General features: G+C 40.2%; 1 protein-coding gene across 1 annotated transcript; it reads right to left on the reverse strand.

Moving 5' to 3' along the window:
* Nucleotides 1-156: 156 nt before the first annotated feature.
* Nucleotides 157-14,160, reverse strand: nansa (N-acetylneuraminic acid synthase a). The gene is made up of 6 exons (XM_062032576.1): nucleotides 13,920-14,160; nucleotides 13,342-13,557; nucleotides 13,158-13,257; nucleotides 12,431-12,585; nucleotides 12,099-12,365; nucleotides 157-1,756 (listed from the first exon to the last, which is right to left on the reverse strand). The coding sequence occupies exons 1-6, from the start codon at nucleotides 14,049-14,051 to the stop codon at nucleotides 1,547-1,549; spliced, it is 1,080 nt and encodes a 359-aa protein (XP_061888560.1). The 5' UTR covers nucleotides 14,052-14,160; the 3' UTR covers nucleotides 157-1,546.
* Between the last annotated feature and the right edge of the window lie 5,064 nt (nucleotides 14,161-19,224).

Consider the following 19,224-nt stretch of genomic DNA (forward strand, 5'->3'; position numbering starts at 1 on the left):
GCGCAAGACACTTCACCCTTGCTCCTGATGGCTGCTGGTTAGTGCCTTGCATGGCAGCTCCCGCCATCAGTGTGTGAATGTGTGTGTGAATGGGTGAATGTGGAAATACTGTCAAAGCGCTTTGAGTACCTTGAAGGTAGAAAAGCGCTATACAAGTATAACCCATTTATTTATTTAGTATATTCCAGAGATCCAATGTCCTCTACAGTAGACATTTAGTTTTTGTCTATTTTGTCAGTGACAGAAGCGCGCTGCTCTTTTTATTGACCTTCTGCAAATATGCGAGTCTCTCACAGGTTTTTCGAACTGAACTCTTGGGCCACCAGTTGAATCGCCAAAATGATGAAAAAAATTGTGAAAAAAAATGAGGATCTAAACTGGAACCTTGAGGAACACTACTGACTGGAGCCTGCAGTGTCTCAGACTGGAAGTCTCTCCAGAGAGTGGTGAGGACGGCGGAAAAGATCATCAGGACTCCTCTTCCTCCTATCCAGGAGATCGCAAAAAGCCACTGCCTGACCAGGGCTCAGAAAATCTGCAGAGACTCCTCCCACCCCCACCAAGGACTGTTTTCACTGCTGGACTCCAGAAAGAGGTTCTGTAACAGCTTCTTCCCTCAGGCCGTAAGACTCTTGAACGCATCATAATAATCCCCTCAATTCCCCCCCAAAATGGATTAACTCGCTGGAATATAAAGACAATATAACATACATCCATAAACGTGGATGCATATGCAAAAGTGCAATATATTTATCTTTACAGTAATCTATTAATTTATACCTGCACCATATTGCTTTTTTATCCTGCACTACCATGAGCTAATGCAACAAAATTTCATTCTCATCTGTACTGTAAAGTTCAAATTTGAATGACAATAAAAAGGAAGTCTAAGTCTAAGTATGACCAAAGAAGTTGAACAAATGACTACTGACTGCGTCTGAAGTAAACAAGCTACAGCAACACCTTAGGTACTGTGCATTAATTGCATTATGAAAGAAATGTATAACTGCCAAAAAGGAGAGGACTTAAAGAGGTGCCTTGAGGAACACGCCTCTGTTAAGTAAATTCCAAGTTTAGACCCCAGTATTCTGTTTGATAGCAATATTAAAATGTCAATGCAAGGATCTGCCCACATGTTTACAAAGATCCAGTAGATTACAACAGGAGCACTCTTGTGTTTTTAGGAATTTGTTGCAAAAAATTCTTCCAATTTCTGAACTGAACCTGGGGGATGGTATGTCATTTCTGGGACGGATTTGGCCGCCAGGCCGCCAGTTGAATAGCCCTGATGTAGTGGTTAATTAGCTGACCCCTCAACCTTATAAGACCATGACTGCTAATTACTCATAATCATGTTGTTGATTTATTTTTCATCAGTGCATGATTGCTTTTAGGAACAGAAGCGAGCAGGCTTTGTCTCACCTCTGAGGGCAATTACCCTCCTCTTGTTCCTGGTAATTGAAACTAAACAAGAAAACAAATCACCCACCAAATTATTCCCATTTGATTAATGTTCTCATCATTTAAGTGCTTTACTTCCATACTATCAGCATTTGGCCTTCTTCCCATAGCTGTCCACCACCTCTGGTGTGACACTCTCATCTTCTCCCACGTCTTCAGTGACAACCCTGCCAATCAGCTGGAAGATGTCCTCAGCAGCTACACCCATTGGCACAGCCACCTTCACCGCCAACATGTCCAGAGTGAGGACAGTTCTTTTGGGGATCTTCACCTTGGCCACCACAGACTTCCCCAGCTTAAGGGGGGGAAAAAAACATGTCATTGATTTTTCTATAAACACAATCTACTTCCGAACACTGGTGGACTTAGGATTTGTTCAGATTTTAAATGAATTATTTTTGTACGAAGTGAAGGAAATAGAAATCTTTCCTGTGTCAAACTATGACTACTTGGGGTTGTGACTCTTTGGGCACCACACGATTCAATTAGATTCAAAACGATTCTCACTTCAAAATCCATACTTTTTAATAACATTGGGTGCCGGTTTTATGATTAACTACATTCCTCCATTAAATATATAAACAGTTTTTAATATTACCGGTACCTAAAAGAAAACTGGTTTTGTTTAATAAAATTCTACTCAAACATTCAATAAAGTCAAATACAAATAGGGCAACAAGAGAAGTACCAGACACTTCTCTTTTCTAAAGTAAATCTGTACAGTAAATACGGGCATCTACATCAACAATTTGATTTGCATGAGTGGCTGGACAGGACAGATTTTTTTAAAATATATATATTTACACATACAGTACAGGCCAAAAGTTTGGACACACCTTCTCCTTATTCAAAGCGTTTTCTTTATTTTCATGACTATTTACATTGTAGATTGTTACTGAAGGCATCAAAACTATGAAAGAACAAGTGGAGTTATGTACTTAACAAAAAAAAGGGAAATAACTGAAAACATGTTTTGTATTCTAGTTTCTTCAAAATAGCCACCCTTTGCTCTGATTACTTTTTTGCACACTCTTGGTATTCTCTCCATGAGCTTCAAAAGGTAGTCACCTGAAATGGTTTTCACTTCACAGGTGTGCTTGAAGCTCATGGAGAGAATGCCAAGAGTGTGCAAAGCAGTAATCAGAGCAAAGGGTGGCTATTTTGAAGAAACTAGAATATTAAACATGTTTTCAGTTATTTCACCCTGTTTTGTTAAGTACATAACTCCACATGTATTCATTCATAGTTTTGATGCCTTCAGTGACGATCTACAATTTAAATAGTCATGAAAATAAAGAAAACGCATTGAATAAGGAGAAGGTTTGTCCAAACTTTCGGCCTGTACTGTGTATATATATATATCAGTGGCGTGCAGTCACTAGAGGCAGGGGAGGCACGGCCTTACCTGCCATCATGGAAAGAAAAAAAAAAGAAAAAGAAAAAAAAATTAATTAAATTGTTATATGTATCCAGTGATTATACTAAAGTTATTTTCCATTTAACTTCACCAGTTTTAGATTATTTTTATTTTCACATTTGCCGTTCAAATACTGAGAAGAGACGGTGCGGTGATCAGCAGCCAGTTGAGGCACTTGTGCCTCACCATGGATTGCGACTCGGCTAACTGCTGGCCTGCTGTGCAGTGAGACCGTATTGCAATATGAATTATATTATACATTTCCATAGTTTAGTTAGCTAAGGTATATAATGTACAGTGTATTTTGTCAACAACTGTATGTGTGTAACGTATTTTTAGTGCTGAGCGATCATAAATCTGCTGCGGAGACACACTGTGTGAGGCTCGTATCATAACCCCGCCTCCTGGTGCCAAGCACCTCCGCCGCAGAATGCACTGCCCGACGGGAGCACCGCGGCCACACCAACCAAAGCCCACACCCAAACCCTCCACGTGCAAGACCGAATCCACCCAAAAAAAGTCACTTAACAAGAAGCCAAAAAGTGCAAAAACAACAATGCTCGCGCTGCAGGAGCCGCGAACGACCGCAGGGACACAACATTAGGTACACCTGCACTGCAGGTTCATATGTTTGTAAATTTGACTGTGATGATGCAGTCGTGCCTCACCAGACATTAACCTCACCGCACGCCACTGATATATATATATATATATATATATATTAAATCGCTTTTTTTTTTTAATCGATTAAGAATCGTTAGAAAGAAGAATTGCGATTAATTCAAAAAACATTTTTTTTATACTCCTAATAACCACCATAAAACCTTTATGGAGTGCACATCATTTTTAAAGTAACATTTTAACATTATTAATAGTCGAAAAAGTATAAGGAGACAACAATTTGACAGAAAAAAAGCCCCCATAAAGCAAAACATGGGCAAGTTAAAAATGGCATCATGTTGGTTTGGCTTTAGAGACATATTTTTCCCGGATATGTTGGTCAAGTTCCAAATTGTACGTAAAGTAAGGTTCATTCAACTTTAGTCGTCTTTGGAAAAATGCATTCAAAAAAAGTGGACTAATTTATTGCACTGATCTCAGGATTCTGAATTTGTTTAGAAATGTCTCCAAAAGACTTTGCCAACTTGTGAAAATTAACTTTTGTCTTTCTTAGATCTTCACTGAGTTCCTTGGACTTTCTCATTGTTCTGAGTATTGGCAGGTCTAATGAGTGCTCTCAATCAAATTGTTTTATGTTGCCAAAGAGACTAACAACTACAATCAATCATAACTAATTAGAAGTTGAGCAGGCTATTAGCCCTTGTCAACTTAAAATACATTTTCAGCACTACTTATCTAAACGGGTATTTTAAAACTGTATTAGATCCCAGTGGGACACTCTTAATAGGTTTATATTTTAATAAAATACACCATATACCTAAAGTTGTGTACAAAGAAAATCTGCATTCTCCTCATCTTGGCCAATCCTGTTGGATTCTGAAGACCCATTACTGTCTTACTGTAGTTTCCTTGGGAAGCCCATTGAAAGTCAAAGACACACAGTTGTTACATCTACAAAGAAAAGTTCTGGCTACCATTTTCATGAAAAAGCAGCAAATAGTACTGAGCATCTTTTGCCGGTACCTGTTGAGCGCCTGGAAAGTTACCCTACATGGCTTTTCTAAAGGTGAGATATAAGATTCTATCCTGTGGGAATCTCTTAAGTTCTTGAACATGACCATTTAGAGATTTGGGAGTAGAATAAAATTTGAACAAGGGATGCTTTAAAAAACACCAACCTTATATAAGTCTGAAAAGTTGGAAATGCAAACTAGAGCCCCCATAAATGGGACTTTTCTTACCTATAAGCACCTGTTTTTGTGTACTTGGGATCTGCATACCACCTGAAAATTCCCAAAAATATAGAACAATCTTGCCTTTTTTCATATTTCCTCCAAACGAGCCGCTTAGAATTTGCCCAATTTGTGACCTGTTTACTAAGCGACATCAGCAGATATCTTCAGATATGGAAAAGTTTACTCAAAGAGCTTTGCGTAAGTCTGCCATTGTAGTCCGACACTGTTGTCAATAAGATTATTTTTTTCCCTCTATCTTCTTGTTGTGGGGCAGACTGGTTCGTAGCGTATAGTTCAAACCAGTGGCGTGCGGTGAGGTTAATGTCTGGTGAGGCACGACTGCATCATCACAGTCAGATTTACAAACATATGAACCTGCAGTGCAGGTGTACCTAATGTTGTGTCCCTGCGGTCGTTCGCGGCTCCTGCAGCGCGAGCATTGTTGTTTTTGCACTTTTTGGCTTCTTGTTAAGTGACTTTTTTTGGGTGGATTCGGTCTTGCACGTGGAGGGTTTGGGTGTGGGCTTTGGTTGGTGTGGCGCTCCCGTCGGGCGGTGCATTCTGCGGCGGAGGTGCTTGGCACCAGGAGGCGGGGTTATGACACGAGCCTCACACAGTGCGTCTTCGCAGCAGAGGTTTATGATTGCTCAGCACAAGAAATACGTTACACACATACAGTTGTTGACAAAATACACTGTACATTATATACCTCAGCTAACTAAACTATGGATATGTATAATATAATTCATATAGCAATACGGTCTCACTGCACAGCAGGCCAGCAGTTAGCCGAGTCATTGCGCACAATCCATGTTGAGGCACAAATCAGTGACGTGCCTCAACTGGCTGCTGATCACCGCACCGTCTCTTCTCAGTATTTGAACGGCAAATGTGAAAATAAAAATAAAAATAATCTAAAACTGGTGAAGTTAAATGGAAAATAAATTTAGTATAATCACGGGATACATATAACAATTTAATTAATTTTTTTTCTTTTTTTTTTCTTTCCATGATGGCAGGTGAGGCCGTGCCTCCCCTGCCTCTAGTGACGGCACGCCACTGGTTCAAACTCATATCAGTCAGTAGACTCTATATGGAAGGGTTAAAAACTACAACATGGCTGACTGCGAGAAGACGCCGTCAAAGTGGAGCCACGTAAATAAGATAAAACAACGCATCTTGAAACCTGGGAACCACATTGTTGTTTTTAAAAAGATTTGAAGATGAATTATCATTCAACTCTGGAAAAAGAACAGTTCAAATAAATCAATTAGGATCCAAAGTAGGGGTGTGCCAAACCAACTTTTTCAGTTCTGATGTAATACCCGATATTAAGAGCATTAAAGGCCTACTGAAATGAATTTTTTTTATTTAAAAGGGGATAGCAGATCCATTCTATGTGTCATACTTGATCATTTCGCGATATTGCCATATTTTTGCTGAAAGGATTTAGTATAGAACAACGACGATAAAGTTCGCAACTTTTAGTCTCTGATAAAAAAAACCCTTGCCCCTACCGGAAGTAGCGTGACGTAGTCAGTTGTTCGCTTCCTCATATTTTCCTATTGTTTTCAACGCAGCTAGAGCGATTCGGACCGAGAAAGCGACGACTACCCCATTAATTTGAGCGAGGATGAAAGATTTGTGGATGAGGAACGTTAGAGTGACGGACTAGAATGCAGTGCAAAACATATCTTTTTTCGCTCTGACCGTAACTTAGGTACAAGCTGGCTCATTGGATTCGACACTCTCTCCTTTTTCTATTGTGGATCACGGATTTATATTTTAAACCACCTCGGATACTATATCCTCTTGAAAATGAGAGTCGAGAACGCGAAATGGACATTCACAGTGACTTTTATCTCCACGACAATACATCGGCGAAGCTCTTTAGCTACTGGGCTAACGTGGTAGCATCGGGCTCAAATGCAGATAGAAACAAAATAAATAAATCCCTGACTAGAAGGATAGACAGAAGATCAACAATACTATTAAACCATGTACATGTAACTACACGGTTAATAATTCTCAGCCTGGCGAAGCTTAACAATCTGTTGCTAACGACACTGAAGCTAACTTAGCAACTTAGCAACCGGACCTCACAGAGCTATGATAAAACATTAGCTATCCACCTACGCCAGCCAGCCCTCATCTGCTCATCAACACCCGTGCTCACCAGCGTTCCAGCGATCGACGGCGCGACGAAGGACTTCACCCGATCACAGATGAGGTTGGCGGCTAGCGTTGGCTAGCGCGTCTGCTATCCAAGTAAGTCCTCCTTGTTGTGTTGCTACAGCCAGCCGCTAATACACCGATCCCACCTACAACTTTCTTCTTTGCAGTCTCCATTGTTCATTAAACAAATTGAAAAAGATTCACCAACACAGATGTCCAGAATACTGTGGAATTTTGTGATGAAAACAGAGCTTTTTGTATTGGCTTCAATGGGCTACTGATAGTCCTGTTTCACTGGCTACATCACGCGCATACGCCATCATCCAAAGGCGTTTTCAACCGGAAGTTTAGCGGGAAATTTAAAATTGCACTTTATAAGTTAACCCGGCCGTATTGGCATGTGTTGCAATGTTAAGATTTCATCATTGATATATAAACTATCAGACTGCGTGGTCGGTAGTAGTGGGTTTCAGTAGGCCTTTAAGTATTGGACGATAACTATATTAATTTGATACGTTTTCAGCAGGAATCATAGCACATACTATTAATTTGTAGTGTGAAATAATGTAAAAGGCTTGATCAAATTAAATTACACAACAAAACAATGCTAGGTATGAAAACACTAAGCTTATGAAATGATTATGCTTTAAGAAGTGGAGTGGTAATGTTTTATTTGGAGACACCTAGTGGTCACAATAATTCATTAAATTAAGCACATGGAGCAGTAAATTAAATGGACCAGACATGTTTGTTAGTGGATACTTTCCAATACGCTTCTGCCTTGGAGACTGGGTATCTAGCTATGTTTACATGTGCAAAGTTTCTCTAATCTGATCTAAAAATTGGTTGATCAGGGCTCCAAATCAGCTGTTTACATGGACAAAATAAATAAAATGATCCTATTATGATGTGCACATTAATTTATTTAGAATTAACCATCTGGGCATTTTTTTCCAGAAATAGTAGAAGAAGAAACAACTTCCGCCTATGTTGTAAACAAAATAGGAATATGAAAAAATAAAATGCAGGTATTCTAGTTAATGTAAATTCCGTTTTTTGCCTTTTTTCACTTTAGCTTTTAAAATGTTTGCTAACTAAATGCAAAACTCCTCACATTTATTGCCTCAATACATCTTTAGACACTTTTCACTAGCATTCTAAGACAAAACATAATAATTATGTAAACGTGTTCAAAGCACTTTATGATTGTGTAAGGTACTTTTTATAAAGCTTTATTTTGTTATCAGTCGGACCGGATGTTGTGCAACGCACTGTTATTGTGAAGGGGGAATGTGCTGCTGTTCTAAACTTGACAAATTTGGAGACAACTTGAGGCCGTTTAAAAGACAGCCTCTCAACGATATTGTCATTTACAACAACAAAAGCAGATGAGATGTGTTGTGGGTGTATGGATTGTTCTAGCTAGCTTTAGATAACTGACTGGCAGGTGCTCATGGAGCCTCATGGAGAGGACATTGACGGGCTCACAGAGTGCATCACAGACTATATCAACTTCTGTGTTGACTCAAACGTCTCATCAAGGACGGTCACCTGTTACCCAAACAACAAGCCGTGGGTGACCAAGGACATCAAAGCCCTACTGAATGAGAAGAAGAGGGCATTCAATGTTGGTAACAGGGAGGAGGTGAAAAGAGTTCAGGGGCTGCTGAAGACCAAACTCAGGGAGGCCAAGGAGAACTACAGGAGGAAGCTGGAAGGGAAGCTGAAGGACAACAACATGAAGGCGGTTTGGAGAGGTATGCAGACCATCACTGGCCTCAAACCGTCGGGGGGTAGGGGGGTGGACGAAAACAAAGACAGGGCCAATGAGCTAAACCAGTTCTTTAACCGGTTTGACACAGTGGCTCCGACAAGCTCCTGCCTCACCCCTCCCGAGACATGCCAGCCGGCCCCCTAACAACTTCAGCGAACCAATCCCCCCCTCTCCCTCCTCACAGCCCCCCAACTCCAATGACTACCTCCCCCCACTTAACACCTCACCCTCAGCTTGACGACCCCCTCCTCCCCCAACCACCTGAGACCCCCCAGTGTGTCTTTCTGCAGAACAGGTGAATGCACAGCTAAAGAAATTGCACAGCTAAAGAAGTTACACAGGCAAGGCCGCGGGTCCTGACGGTGTGAGCCCAAGGGTGCTCAAAGCCTGTGCCCCCAGCTGTGTGGTGTGCTCCAGCACATCTTCAACATGAGCCTTAGGCTGCAGAAAGTCCCCACACTGTGGAAAACCTCATGCGTGGTCTCCATCCCCAAGTGGACGAGACCCAGCACGTCGAAGGACTACAGGCCGGTGGCTCTAACCTCCCATATCATGAAGACCATGGAGAGGTTGTTCCTGGAACAACTCCACCCGACGATCAAGCACTACCTGGACCGAATCCAGTTTGCCTACCAGCCCCGACTGGGAGTGGAGGACGCGGTCATCTACCTGCTGAACCGAGCCCACATTCACCTAAACAAGCCTGCGAGCAGTGTGAGGGTCATGTTTTTTTACTTCTCCAGTGCTTTCGATACAATACGGCCCGGGCTACTGGGTGTGAAGTTAGACGATGCAGGTGGAGGCCCCCTTGGTGTCCTGGGTTGTTGATTACCTGACTGACAGACCACAGTGCGTGCGACTGCAGGACTGTGTGTCTGACAGGCTGGTCAGCAACACCGGGGCTCAGCAGGACACAGTCCTCTCCCCCTTCCTCTTCACCATCTGCACCACCGATTTCCACTATCAGTCAGAGTCCCGCCACCTTCAGAAGTTTTCTGATGACTCTGCGATAGTGGGGTGTATTGAGGATGGTGATGATGAGGAATACAGGGCACTGGTGGAGGACTTTGTCACATGGTATGGAAAGAACCACCTCCAGCTCAATGTGACGAAGACCAAGGAGCTGGTTGTGGACCTGGGAAGGAGGAGGAGTACTCCGGCGACCCCTGTTTCCATCAGGGGCGTCATTGTGAACATGGTTGACGATTATAAATACCTCGGAGTACACATCGACAACAAGCTGAATGGGTCAAAACACACTGAGGCACTCTACAAGAAGGGTCAGAGCCGCCTCTACTTCCTCAGGAGGCTAGGATCCTTCAACGTCTGCACAAAGATGTTGAAGATGTTCTACGAGTCCGTGGTGGCGGGCGCCTTCTTGTACGCCGTGGCCTGCTGGGGCAGCGGACTGAGAGCGGGGGACGCAAACAGGCTGGACAAGCTGCTAAGGAAGGCCAGTAACGTGGTGGAAGTGGAGCTAGACTCTCTGGCGGTGGTGTCAGAGAGTCTAGTAGAGAGGAGAAGTCTAGCAATGCTCCTAGCCATTATGGACAACACCTCCCACCCACTACACTCGGACCTGGCAGAGAGAATGAGCATGTTCAGTGGAAGGCTCAGACTCCCAAAATGCAACACGGAACGACACAGGAAGCCCTTCATACAGACAGCCATCAGACTTTATAATGCATATGTCCCTTTCGACTGTACATGTACTGTAAATGTATAATGTATTTATATTATTAACATGTGCATAATGCTGTATAATAGACTGTATTTATATTATTCACATGTATGAAAATGGATGGATGGACATGTAAAAAATACCTAAGTGTTTATTGACTATTGTGAGCGAACTGTGGTGCTGAATTCCCCCCAGGGATCAATAAAGTACTTTCTATTCTATTCTTTAACTCCATCGTTAAGTTGCTGTTTCAAGTGGCTGTCTCAACATTGTTTAGTTCAGGACAAGGTGGTTGAGTGTTTCGGGGATGAATGAGCGGTACCGAACACATTATTTCCCCCAACAAATGTTCCTTCTCCTCTCAATGACAGCATTTCACTTACATTTTATGGCAACATGGGTGTGTAAATGGAATGTAAATCGACAAAAATCACCCTTTTCGTTCAAAATAAAAATGTATTCTCGAATGGACCATATCGGATCTGAATCTTCCGACTGACGTGTTTATATGAAGCACTTTTAATCTGATTGGGCCTTTATTCTGATTTTTTGTCTCTATGTAAACATGGCTACTGTAAATATATATGCAACTAAAATTATATATTTGTTTAAATTGACAAAGTGTGGTTATAGACTGCATTATTTTTAATTAGTTGTTGTGTTGTAATGGCAGCAGGGACCCATCCATCTATCCATCCATATATACAATTAGCTTGTGCTCAGCTGGGAAAAAAAGTGTAATGTAGTTTTATGAACTGTTACAGGCATATTCAATAATCAGGGTAATATCAAAAATGTAACTTAATAGAATGTGGGGATATAAAAGGCATCCGGTGCGGAAGCGGAAATTGACGTCACGACACCACCTGGAGCACCTGTCAGCCAAATCGTTTTGCTACGGAGCCACAATATGGAACAAATCCTCATTTTTGACCGTTTTGTGGATTTACCATTGGCCTGTGGAGAACTGGGACGAACAGAGGCACTTACCAGGAGGACTTGAGATGGATGCGCGGTGCCGCGTAGCTGCGGCTTCCAACATTTAATCGCTTGCCCGTACGTGCATGCCGCTATGTGCACGTCACGTATGTAACTTTGGGGACTTTAGGAAATATATGTGCTGGGGGTGAACTGCACTTTGGGCTGTGGGATTGAGTGTGTTGTGCAGCTGTTTGTATTGTATTGGCGGGTTATATGGATAGGAGGGGGACATGTTTGTTATGTGGGATTCATTTGTGGGTTATTAAAAATAAGCCTGAACGTGTTGCGGCTAATGGTCATATATGTCTTGTGCTTAATTATTGTTTAAACTCGTTCCCAGCTGAATATCAGGTCACACCAGTGACTCCTTAATTAGCGTAGTGGCGGCGACTCCCAGAGAACGCGGGTGCGTTTGTTACAGTGTAACGCAAATGGTAGTTTCTAGGCACATTGCCTACATGTTTACCTTTGTAAATTACTTTGCTTAAGTATAAGGAAAGATCAAACTTGTATGATAATTGGAAGACATTTTGATGTTAGCTACCTTTGCACAAGTAAACGCGCTGCAGGACTGCTTGTATAGGATCTTATAGCAAATATTTTGGATAAAAGGCTATATATAATCCCATATTAGTTTTATTTTCGCTGATATCGCTTTGATATCCAAAATAATTATCAAATAGTCCAAAACTCATATGATACTCATGCCCATAATGGGTGTATGTACACTTTTGACTATAACTGTTGTCTCACCTTGTCATGGCATGGCTTCTCACAAGGAAGCATCCTCTTGACGCCACTACCCAGTGCCTTCTCCACCACTCGGACAGAGCGAACCAGCTCGGCCAGCTCAGAGGGCTCCAGCGATGCCTCATGGTCACTTCCTTTCCACGTCTTGTCCAGTGTCACGTGGCGCTCGATGACTTTTGCCCCCAAAGCAACAGCTGCCACTGAAATACTGATTCCAGACTCGTGGCCAGAATATCCAATTGGAATATCTGGGAATTCCTTCATGTATTCCTGTGGATTGAAAGATTATAGGACAGTGCATGCATCTATATTAGGTTATATTGTCTTATATTTACAGTGATCACTCTGAGGTTGACATCCTCAGACTCAAGAGGGTAGGCGCTGGTACACTGCAGAATGGCAAAGTTTTGGTTGTGCTCTTTCACCGTCTTGTACACCCGACGCATCGTCTCCATGGACTGCATCCCACTGGAAACCACCATGGGACGTCCTGACAACACATAAAACAAGAATTCCACATAACATAGTAATTCATATACCATATTTTTCGGACTATAAGTCGCAGTTTTTTTCATAGTTTGGCCGGGGGTGCGACTTATACTCAGGAGCGACTTATGTGTGAAATTATTAACACATTACCGTAAAAGATCAAATAATATTATTTAGCTCATTCACGTAAGAGACTAAACGTATAAGATTTCATCAGATTTAGCGATTAGGAGTGACAGATTGTTTGGTAAACGTATGGCATGTTCTATATGTTATAGTTATTTGAATGACTCTTACCATAATATGTTACGTTAACATACCAGGCACGTTCTCAGTTGGTTATTTATGCATCATATAACGTACACTTATTCAGCCTGTTGTTCACTATTCTTTATTTATTTAAAATTGCCTTTCTTGGTGTTGGGTTTTATCAAATAAATTTCCCCCAAAAATGCGACTTATACTCCAGTGCGACGTATACATGTTTTTTTCCTTATTTTTTATGCATTTTCGGCCGGTGCGACTTATACTCCGAAAAATAAGGTAATTCAATAAATCTATCAAGGGTTCCACCTTTCTTTGCCGTCTTCTCCAGATACGGGAAGTTGTTGGTGTCTCCTGAGCCCACTTTAAAGAAAGGCACATTTAGCTCATGGAGAAACTCTACTGCCATCTAGAGGTGAAAAAAACTTTTTTAAACGTGAAATTTCTTTTAAGTGATGTATAAAGTAGAATTGTGTTGCAGTTTTTGACATACCTCATCCATTCCTGAGGCGGTGAAGAAGATTCCCACGTCCTTTGCATATTTCTGCAACTCCTTGTACTGCTCATGGCTGAACTCCAGGTGGCGCTTGTGATCTCCATAAGTGGCCCCCCAAGAGTGTTTGGACGTGTAGGGGCGTTCTAAGGCACGTTTGTTAAATTTGTACTGCAGTTCACTTTTCTGGAATTTGGCACAATCAGCACCGCAGTCCTGTACATGAATTAAAGTAAGGCAGACATTTGATAGTATTGTGTACATTTTAATGTATATTATAAGTAAGTATACATTTATAAAAACGAACAAGACAAACATAACTATTAGACTTAATACCCTACCCATGCAACTTGTGCGTATGTGCAAACAAATGATACGAAATGTATAGATTTATTTTACAGTCTCTATCGTTAATTAAGGCTTTTCAAGCCACGTTTTAAAACGAGGCATTCTTAAAAACGGACATCTAAAGTTGATTATTTATAATTTATTGAATTAAACTTGTCAAATAATCAAGCAGAAACAAGATGTTTTAAGAAACAAAGCTCTTAGTTGTATATCCGTGTAGCGGTTATTACCTTTGCCATTTTGATCATTTTTTTGGCAATCTCGATGTCTCCCTGGTGGTTTTGTCCGATTTCAGCGATAATAAAACACGGATGGTTGCCTCCAATCATCCTTCCGGGACACAGTTCAAACTTTAAAGGCATGTTGGTGTCGGGTAAAAACCTCAAAAACTAAAGTATTTGCTGAATGATCGGAGAGGAGCGATGAGTTGGTCGTGCTATGAGAAGCCGACCGGGACAGTTATTCGGGTGCACATCCCGGAAGTGTTACTTATGACTTCCGCATTTGTTGCACACGGGGGTTGACGTTCTGTTACACCTGTGGAGCTGTAGAGGCTGTCAATCATCTCTTTGTGGAATGTGAGACAAGGGTGTGGATATGTCCCCATTAACTATAGAAGAGATCAAATTTGGCATATTTATAAATGATGGCAACATAGAAATGTTTGTCAACTATTATTATGCTCCAAGCAAAAAAATGTCTACATAAATGTCGATTTCTGAAAGTAAAACCTACATTTTTTTAAATTGGCTTAATGGTTTAAAATTATCAATTCAATCTTGGAAAATTATTAAAAGTACAAAAGACCTTAAATTGATATCTTTATTGGAGAAATGTATAGTGATTTTGAATTTTGTATCTTATCCTATTTTTTTCATTATTATTTACTGTTATTGTTATATTCTATTTGTGTTTGCTTTAATTTTCTTTCCTTTCCATATTTTGTGAAATACAGTATATACTCAACCTGATGGGTGTTTGAAATTGTTGAGATATGTTGAAAGTGCCTTGGGTTTTTTTGTGTACATTGAGAATATATGTTTGTATGTACATCAGGGGTGTCCAAAATGCGGCCCGGGGGCCATTTGCGGCCTGCAGCTAATTGTTTACCGGCCCGCCACACATAAATAAAAATAAATAAAACATTAAAAAAAGTGGAATGAGGTGAAATCTAACTAGACAAAGTTGCAATGTTGACACAAAGCTACCATGCAGGGAGTTTTTTTTCTTTTCCACCCATCCATTTTCTACTGCTTGTCCCTTTTGGGGTCGCGGGGGGTGCTGGAGCTTATCTCAGCTGCATTCGGGCGGAAAGCGGGGTACACCCTGGACAAGTCTTTGTCTATCTTTATTTTTCTTTTTTTGCCGTTGCTAAAAAAAACCCACCAAAAAACAATGTCATAATGAATTATTAACCTATTCAAAGCTCCAATTATTTCAAATATTTCACTTTAAAATGTTTTATGTGGAAAATGTTGCATATATTGTGTGGTTTCCATACAACAACGCCAATGTTTTATTTGACAGAAGAGCATAAAACAAACAAAATAATAGTTCAAATGTAAAATCGACAGATGTATCGAAAGTTGATCTCGTCACTTAAGTGTTGAAAGTTTAAAAAAAAACTAATAAAAATGTATCACTTTATGAGTGGGGCACCTTTTGGATCCCAAATATATTTAATGGGATTTTATTTATCTTTTCACTGTGATTACTCAAAAATAATAATGAATTAAAATCAATGGTGTCCTGCATTATTGATCTTTTTAAGGCTCTAATTACTTCACATCAAACATTGCTTTCTGAATGTTTTGGGCAGTGGGGGAAATACAGCATATTTCAGTTTTATTATAAAAAAAAAAGTTGTCTTTGACAGAAAAGGCATAAAAACTTTTATTTTTTAATTTTTTACTTTATATCAACCTTAAGTTGATATACTGTAGATATTTACTGTAAGCATTAAATTAAAAAAAGATAATAATTTGACTTGTTTTTAACATTTTAATGACTTAGAGCCTTTATGGTCCCCGGGAGCCCTAAATGTAAAAAATCAAATAAAATCCATATATTTTGTTATGGTTTGAAAATGAAACATATGAAAATGGCCCACGCATGCTTTAATTTTTCCGTGTGTGGCCCACAGTGGAAAAAGTTTGGACACCCCTGATGTACATTGTTCAATAATACAATTTAAAAATTCCGCATTTGATGCCGTAATAAAAAAGTCACGGCTGTAGACATTTTTGTTTCATAAAAACAGTAGATATCATAGTTATTTTTTAAATCATTTATTAATTTATTAAAAGTATCCTGATGGACGAGCTTAAAACAAATCATTATTTATTATGTGAAGGCTTAAATTAGTCCACATTCATTTATTTATACATTTTAAAGCGTTTCTCTCTGGTTTTGTTTTTATTTCATTTATGTTCATTTATTCCCTTTATTAATTTTCAAACACGTTTTTTGTCTTTTTTATCTTTCCTTCCTGGTTTCTAATTCTCACAGACTGAAACAGAGTATATTGTTTTAATTTAGTACAAACTTTCTTCCCTAAAAAGCCGGGGAGAACTGTTCTTTTGTCTTCATGTAAGGTGTGTGGTTTCCATGCACGTCATTGTTAAGATTGCCTCCACGTAAGCTCAATCGGCTTTAGAATCTTTTACACATTATAAAAAGAAAAGAAAAGCATACATTGCTATGACAACCTTATCTTGCCTGGTATAATGTAATATGGATGGACTGAACCCGGATTAGATTGTCAACTTTATTGTCATTGTGTCGTTGATGCAGCCAATGGAATGCAGTGATGCTGAAATGCTACAAAAATGTGAGAACTGTATTTACACTTGTTGAGACATTGTGACTGAGGGATGAGCTCTAAGAACAAATATTACTTACTATATCCACGTCATCTATGAAATAACAATGTAATGTAATCATCCATTTAATCGTCTTCCTATCGGTGAGTAAGACCGTTTGCTTAAATAAGGAGTGGGCCATGTTATTTTAGACAGGCTCCAGTCGAACAGGTCTTGGTCATGGGCACTCCTCAAAGTCAAGTGGAAAAACACACACATTCAAATGTCCGACCTATACCACCCTTTAATCTAGATCCGGTCTTTTGGACATGTCTTAATGACTGAAGAAGAAAGATGTCTAAAGTTTAAAATATTTGCTCGAGTCTTTCAGATATTCTATAACTTGTATTAAGATGTTTGTGTAGTTAATGTGATACAATCAGTAATAACTCTGTTAACCTTGCACAATATGTAAAATATCTATTCTGGTGACTGGCATGACCACATCATTTGTTTGCCTCTTCATGCCATTAGTCAGTCCTTGTATTTACACACGTAATGTAAACATGTCTATTCACATACACACGTCAACGTTGAGAACTTGTTGAATTAGGTCCTGTCGTTGAGCAACTCAAACATGCTTTTTGACAACGTTTAATCAATGTTGGGTCCTGACGTTGATTTGACCGTTGAATTTTGGCCATTTTCCAACCGATATTTTCCAATACAAATACAACGTTGAAACAACATGCTTTTTGACAACAATTATTCAATGTCAGTTTGTGACGTTGATCTGACCTTTGAATTTTGGTAATATCCCAACCAACAATGTGGATCCAACGTTAGACATTAATGTTGTCTCACAACTATTTTGCAACGTTGTTTCGAAGTCAATTTTAAAGGACTTGTATATGTATAATCAATGTTTTTGTCAATATCTGGTGCCTGCTGCGATACACACAACATCCATCCATTTTCTACCGCTTTTCCCTTTTGGGGTCGCAGGGGGTGCTGGAGCCTATCTCAGCTGCATTCGGCATCTGTCTTTCAATTTATACACGCTTCTATTCCTCCTTTTACATAAACACACAATGTAAACATCTGTCTACTCGCATAAACACATCATTTACATCGGTCTGTCCATTCACATACACAGACAATATAAAAATGTGTCCGCCCAGCCACATACACGTACTGCTCAGTGGCCTTGTGGTTAGAGTGTCCGCCCTGAGATCGGTAGGTTGTGAGTTCAAACCCCGGCCGAGTCATACCAAAGACTATAAAAATGGGACCCATTACCTCCCTGCTTGGCACTCAGCATCAAGGGTTGGAATTGGGGGTTAAATCACCAAAATGATTCACGGGTGCGGCCATTGCTGCTGCTCACTGCTCCCCTCACCACCCAGGGGGTGAGGGTGATGGGTCAATGCATCTCACCACACCTAGTGTGTGTTTGTGACAATCATTGGTACTTTTTACTATCAACACCTGTCTGTTCATTCTCAAACACTCAACATCAGTCTTTCATTCATACTCCAACTTTACTCTGTCCTTTCACATATATACACACACACACACACACACCTGCACATTCCGTCAATGCATTCACATACAATTCTCACACCCTCAACACCAACTAACGTCTGTCCTTTTGCATACACACACCAAAAATTGTCGAACCATTCGCATACACACAACATCAACATGGTCTGTCCGTTCACATTGCTGCGTCTGAGATTCTGTCAGAACTACCGACTGAACCCTCGCTTTTGAACTCTTTTTACGACAACCCCACTTTGGAGCTGCACTCCCATTCACAGAGGATGGTGTATTGTATGGAGGATTTACTATAGAGTTAAGAAACCTTATACAGTATGTGTCTTCTTGGGTTACTTCTCTCTAAGGTAAAAGTGGAAGTTTAGTTAAGTGTAGAAAGGCAGTCACACTTACAGTATGGGGGAACTCCAGAGGACATAACATCGTTTAAAGCAGGGGTTCTTAACCATTTTGACCTCGGGGCCCAAGGGCCCGGGGGTTCACTCAAATATTAACACAAAATTAGTCATTTTACTTTCGATTTTGTTCGTATTCAATAATGATATCTAACCTTCTTACAGTTTACAACCTTGTCAAAAGATATGAAACCATCACAAATATTATTAAGGCTTAAGTCAGGCTGATTAGAAATATAAGTATTAAACAAATATACTGCATAAGCAGAGACTCATAAATAACTAATGAAAAATAATTGAAAATGATTTAGTGCTAAAATGTAATCTAAGTAATAATGTTTCTTAACTGTCAATACAATTAAAGAACCAATGAAAATACACCTTCACCACTTAGTCAATGTTTGCAATTAAAAACTCCTTTATGGCTTTTTCTCCGGACTTCGGTTTGTTTGCTATTGTGAAAGTGAACAAATGTGTTAGCAATTGCTATAAATTGGAAAAAGGGCAGCACGGTGGAACAGGGGTTAGTGCGTCTGCCTCACAATACAATGGTCCTGGGTTTGGTCCTGCGCTCGGGATCTTTCTGTGTGGAGTTTGCATGTTTTCCCTGTGACTGCGTGGGTTCCCACCTCCAAAGACATGCACCTGGGGATAGGTTGATTGGTAACACTAAATGGGCCCTAGTGTGTGAATGTGAGTGTGAATGCTGTCTGTCTATCTGTGTTGGCCCTGTGATGAGGTGGCGACCTTTCCATGGTGTACCCCACCTTCCGTCCGAATGC

Source organism: Entelurus aequoreus, linkage group LG22, assembly GCF_033978785.1.
Source record: "Entelurus aequoreus isolate RoL-2023_Sb linkage group LG22, RoL_Eaeq_v1.1, whole genome shotgun sequence".
Taxonomy (NCBI): domain Eukaryota; kingdom Metazoa; phylum Chordata; class Actinopteri; order Syngnathiformes; family Syngnathidae; genus Entelurus; species Entelurus aequoreus.

Excerpts from the sequence above, each read along its gene's own strand:
- nansa (XM_062032576.1), bottom strand. The coding sequence starts at position 14,051 with ATGCCTTTAAAGTTTGAACTGTGTCCCGGAAGGATGATTGGAGGCAAC. Across the intron at positions 13,258-13,341 it reads CCGCCTCAGGAATGGATGAG|ATGGCAGTAGAGTTTCTCCA; the intron begins GTATGTCAAAAA and ends TTTCACCTCTAG. Across the intron at positions 1,757-12,098 it reads AGAAGCCATGCCATGACAAG|CTGGGGAAGTCTGTGGTGGC; the intron begins GTGAGACAACAG and ends CCCCCCCTTAAG.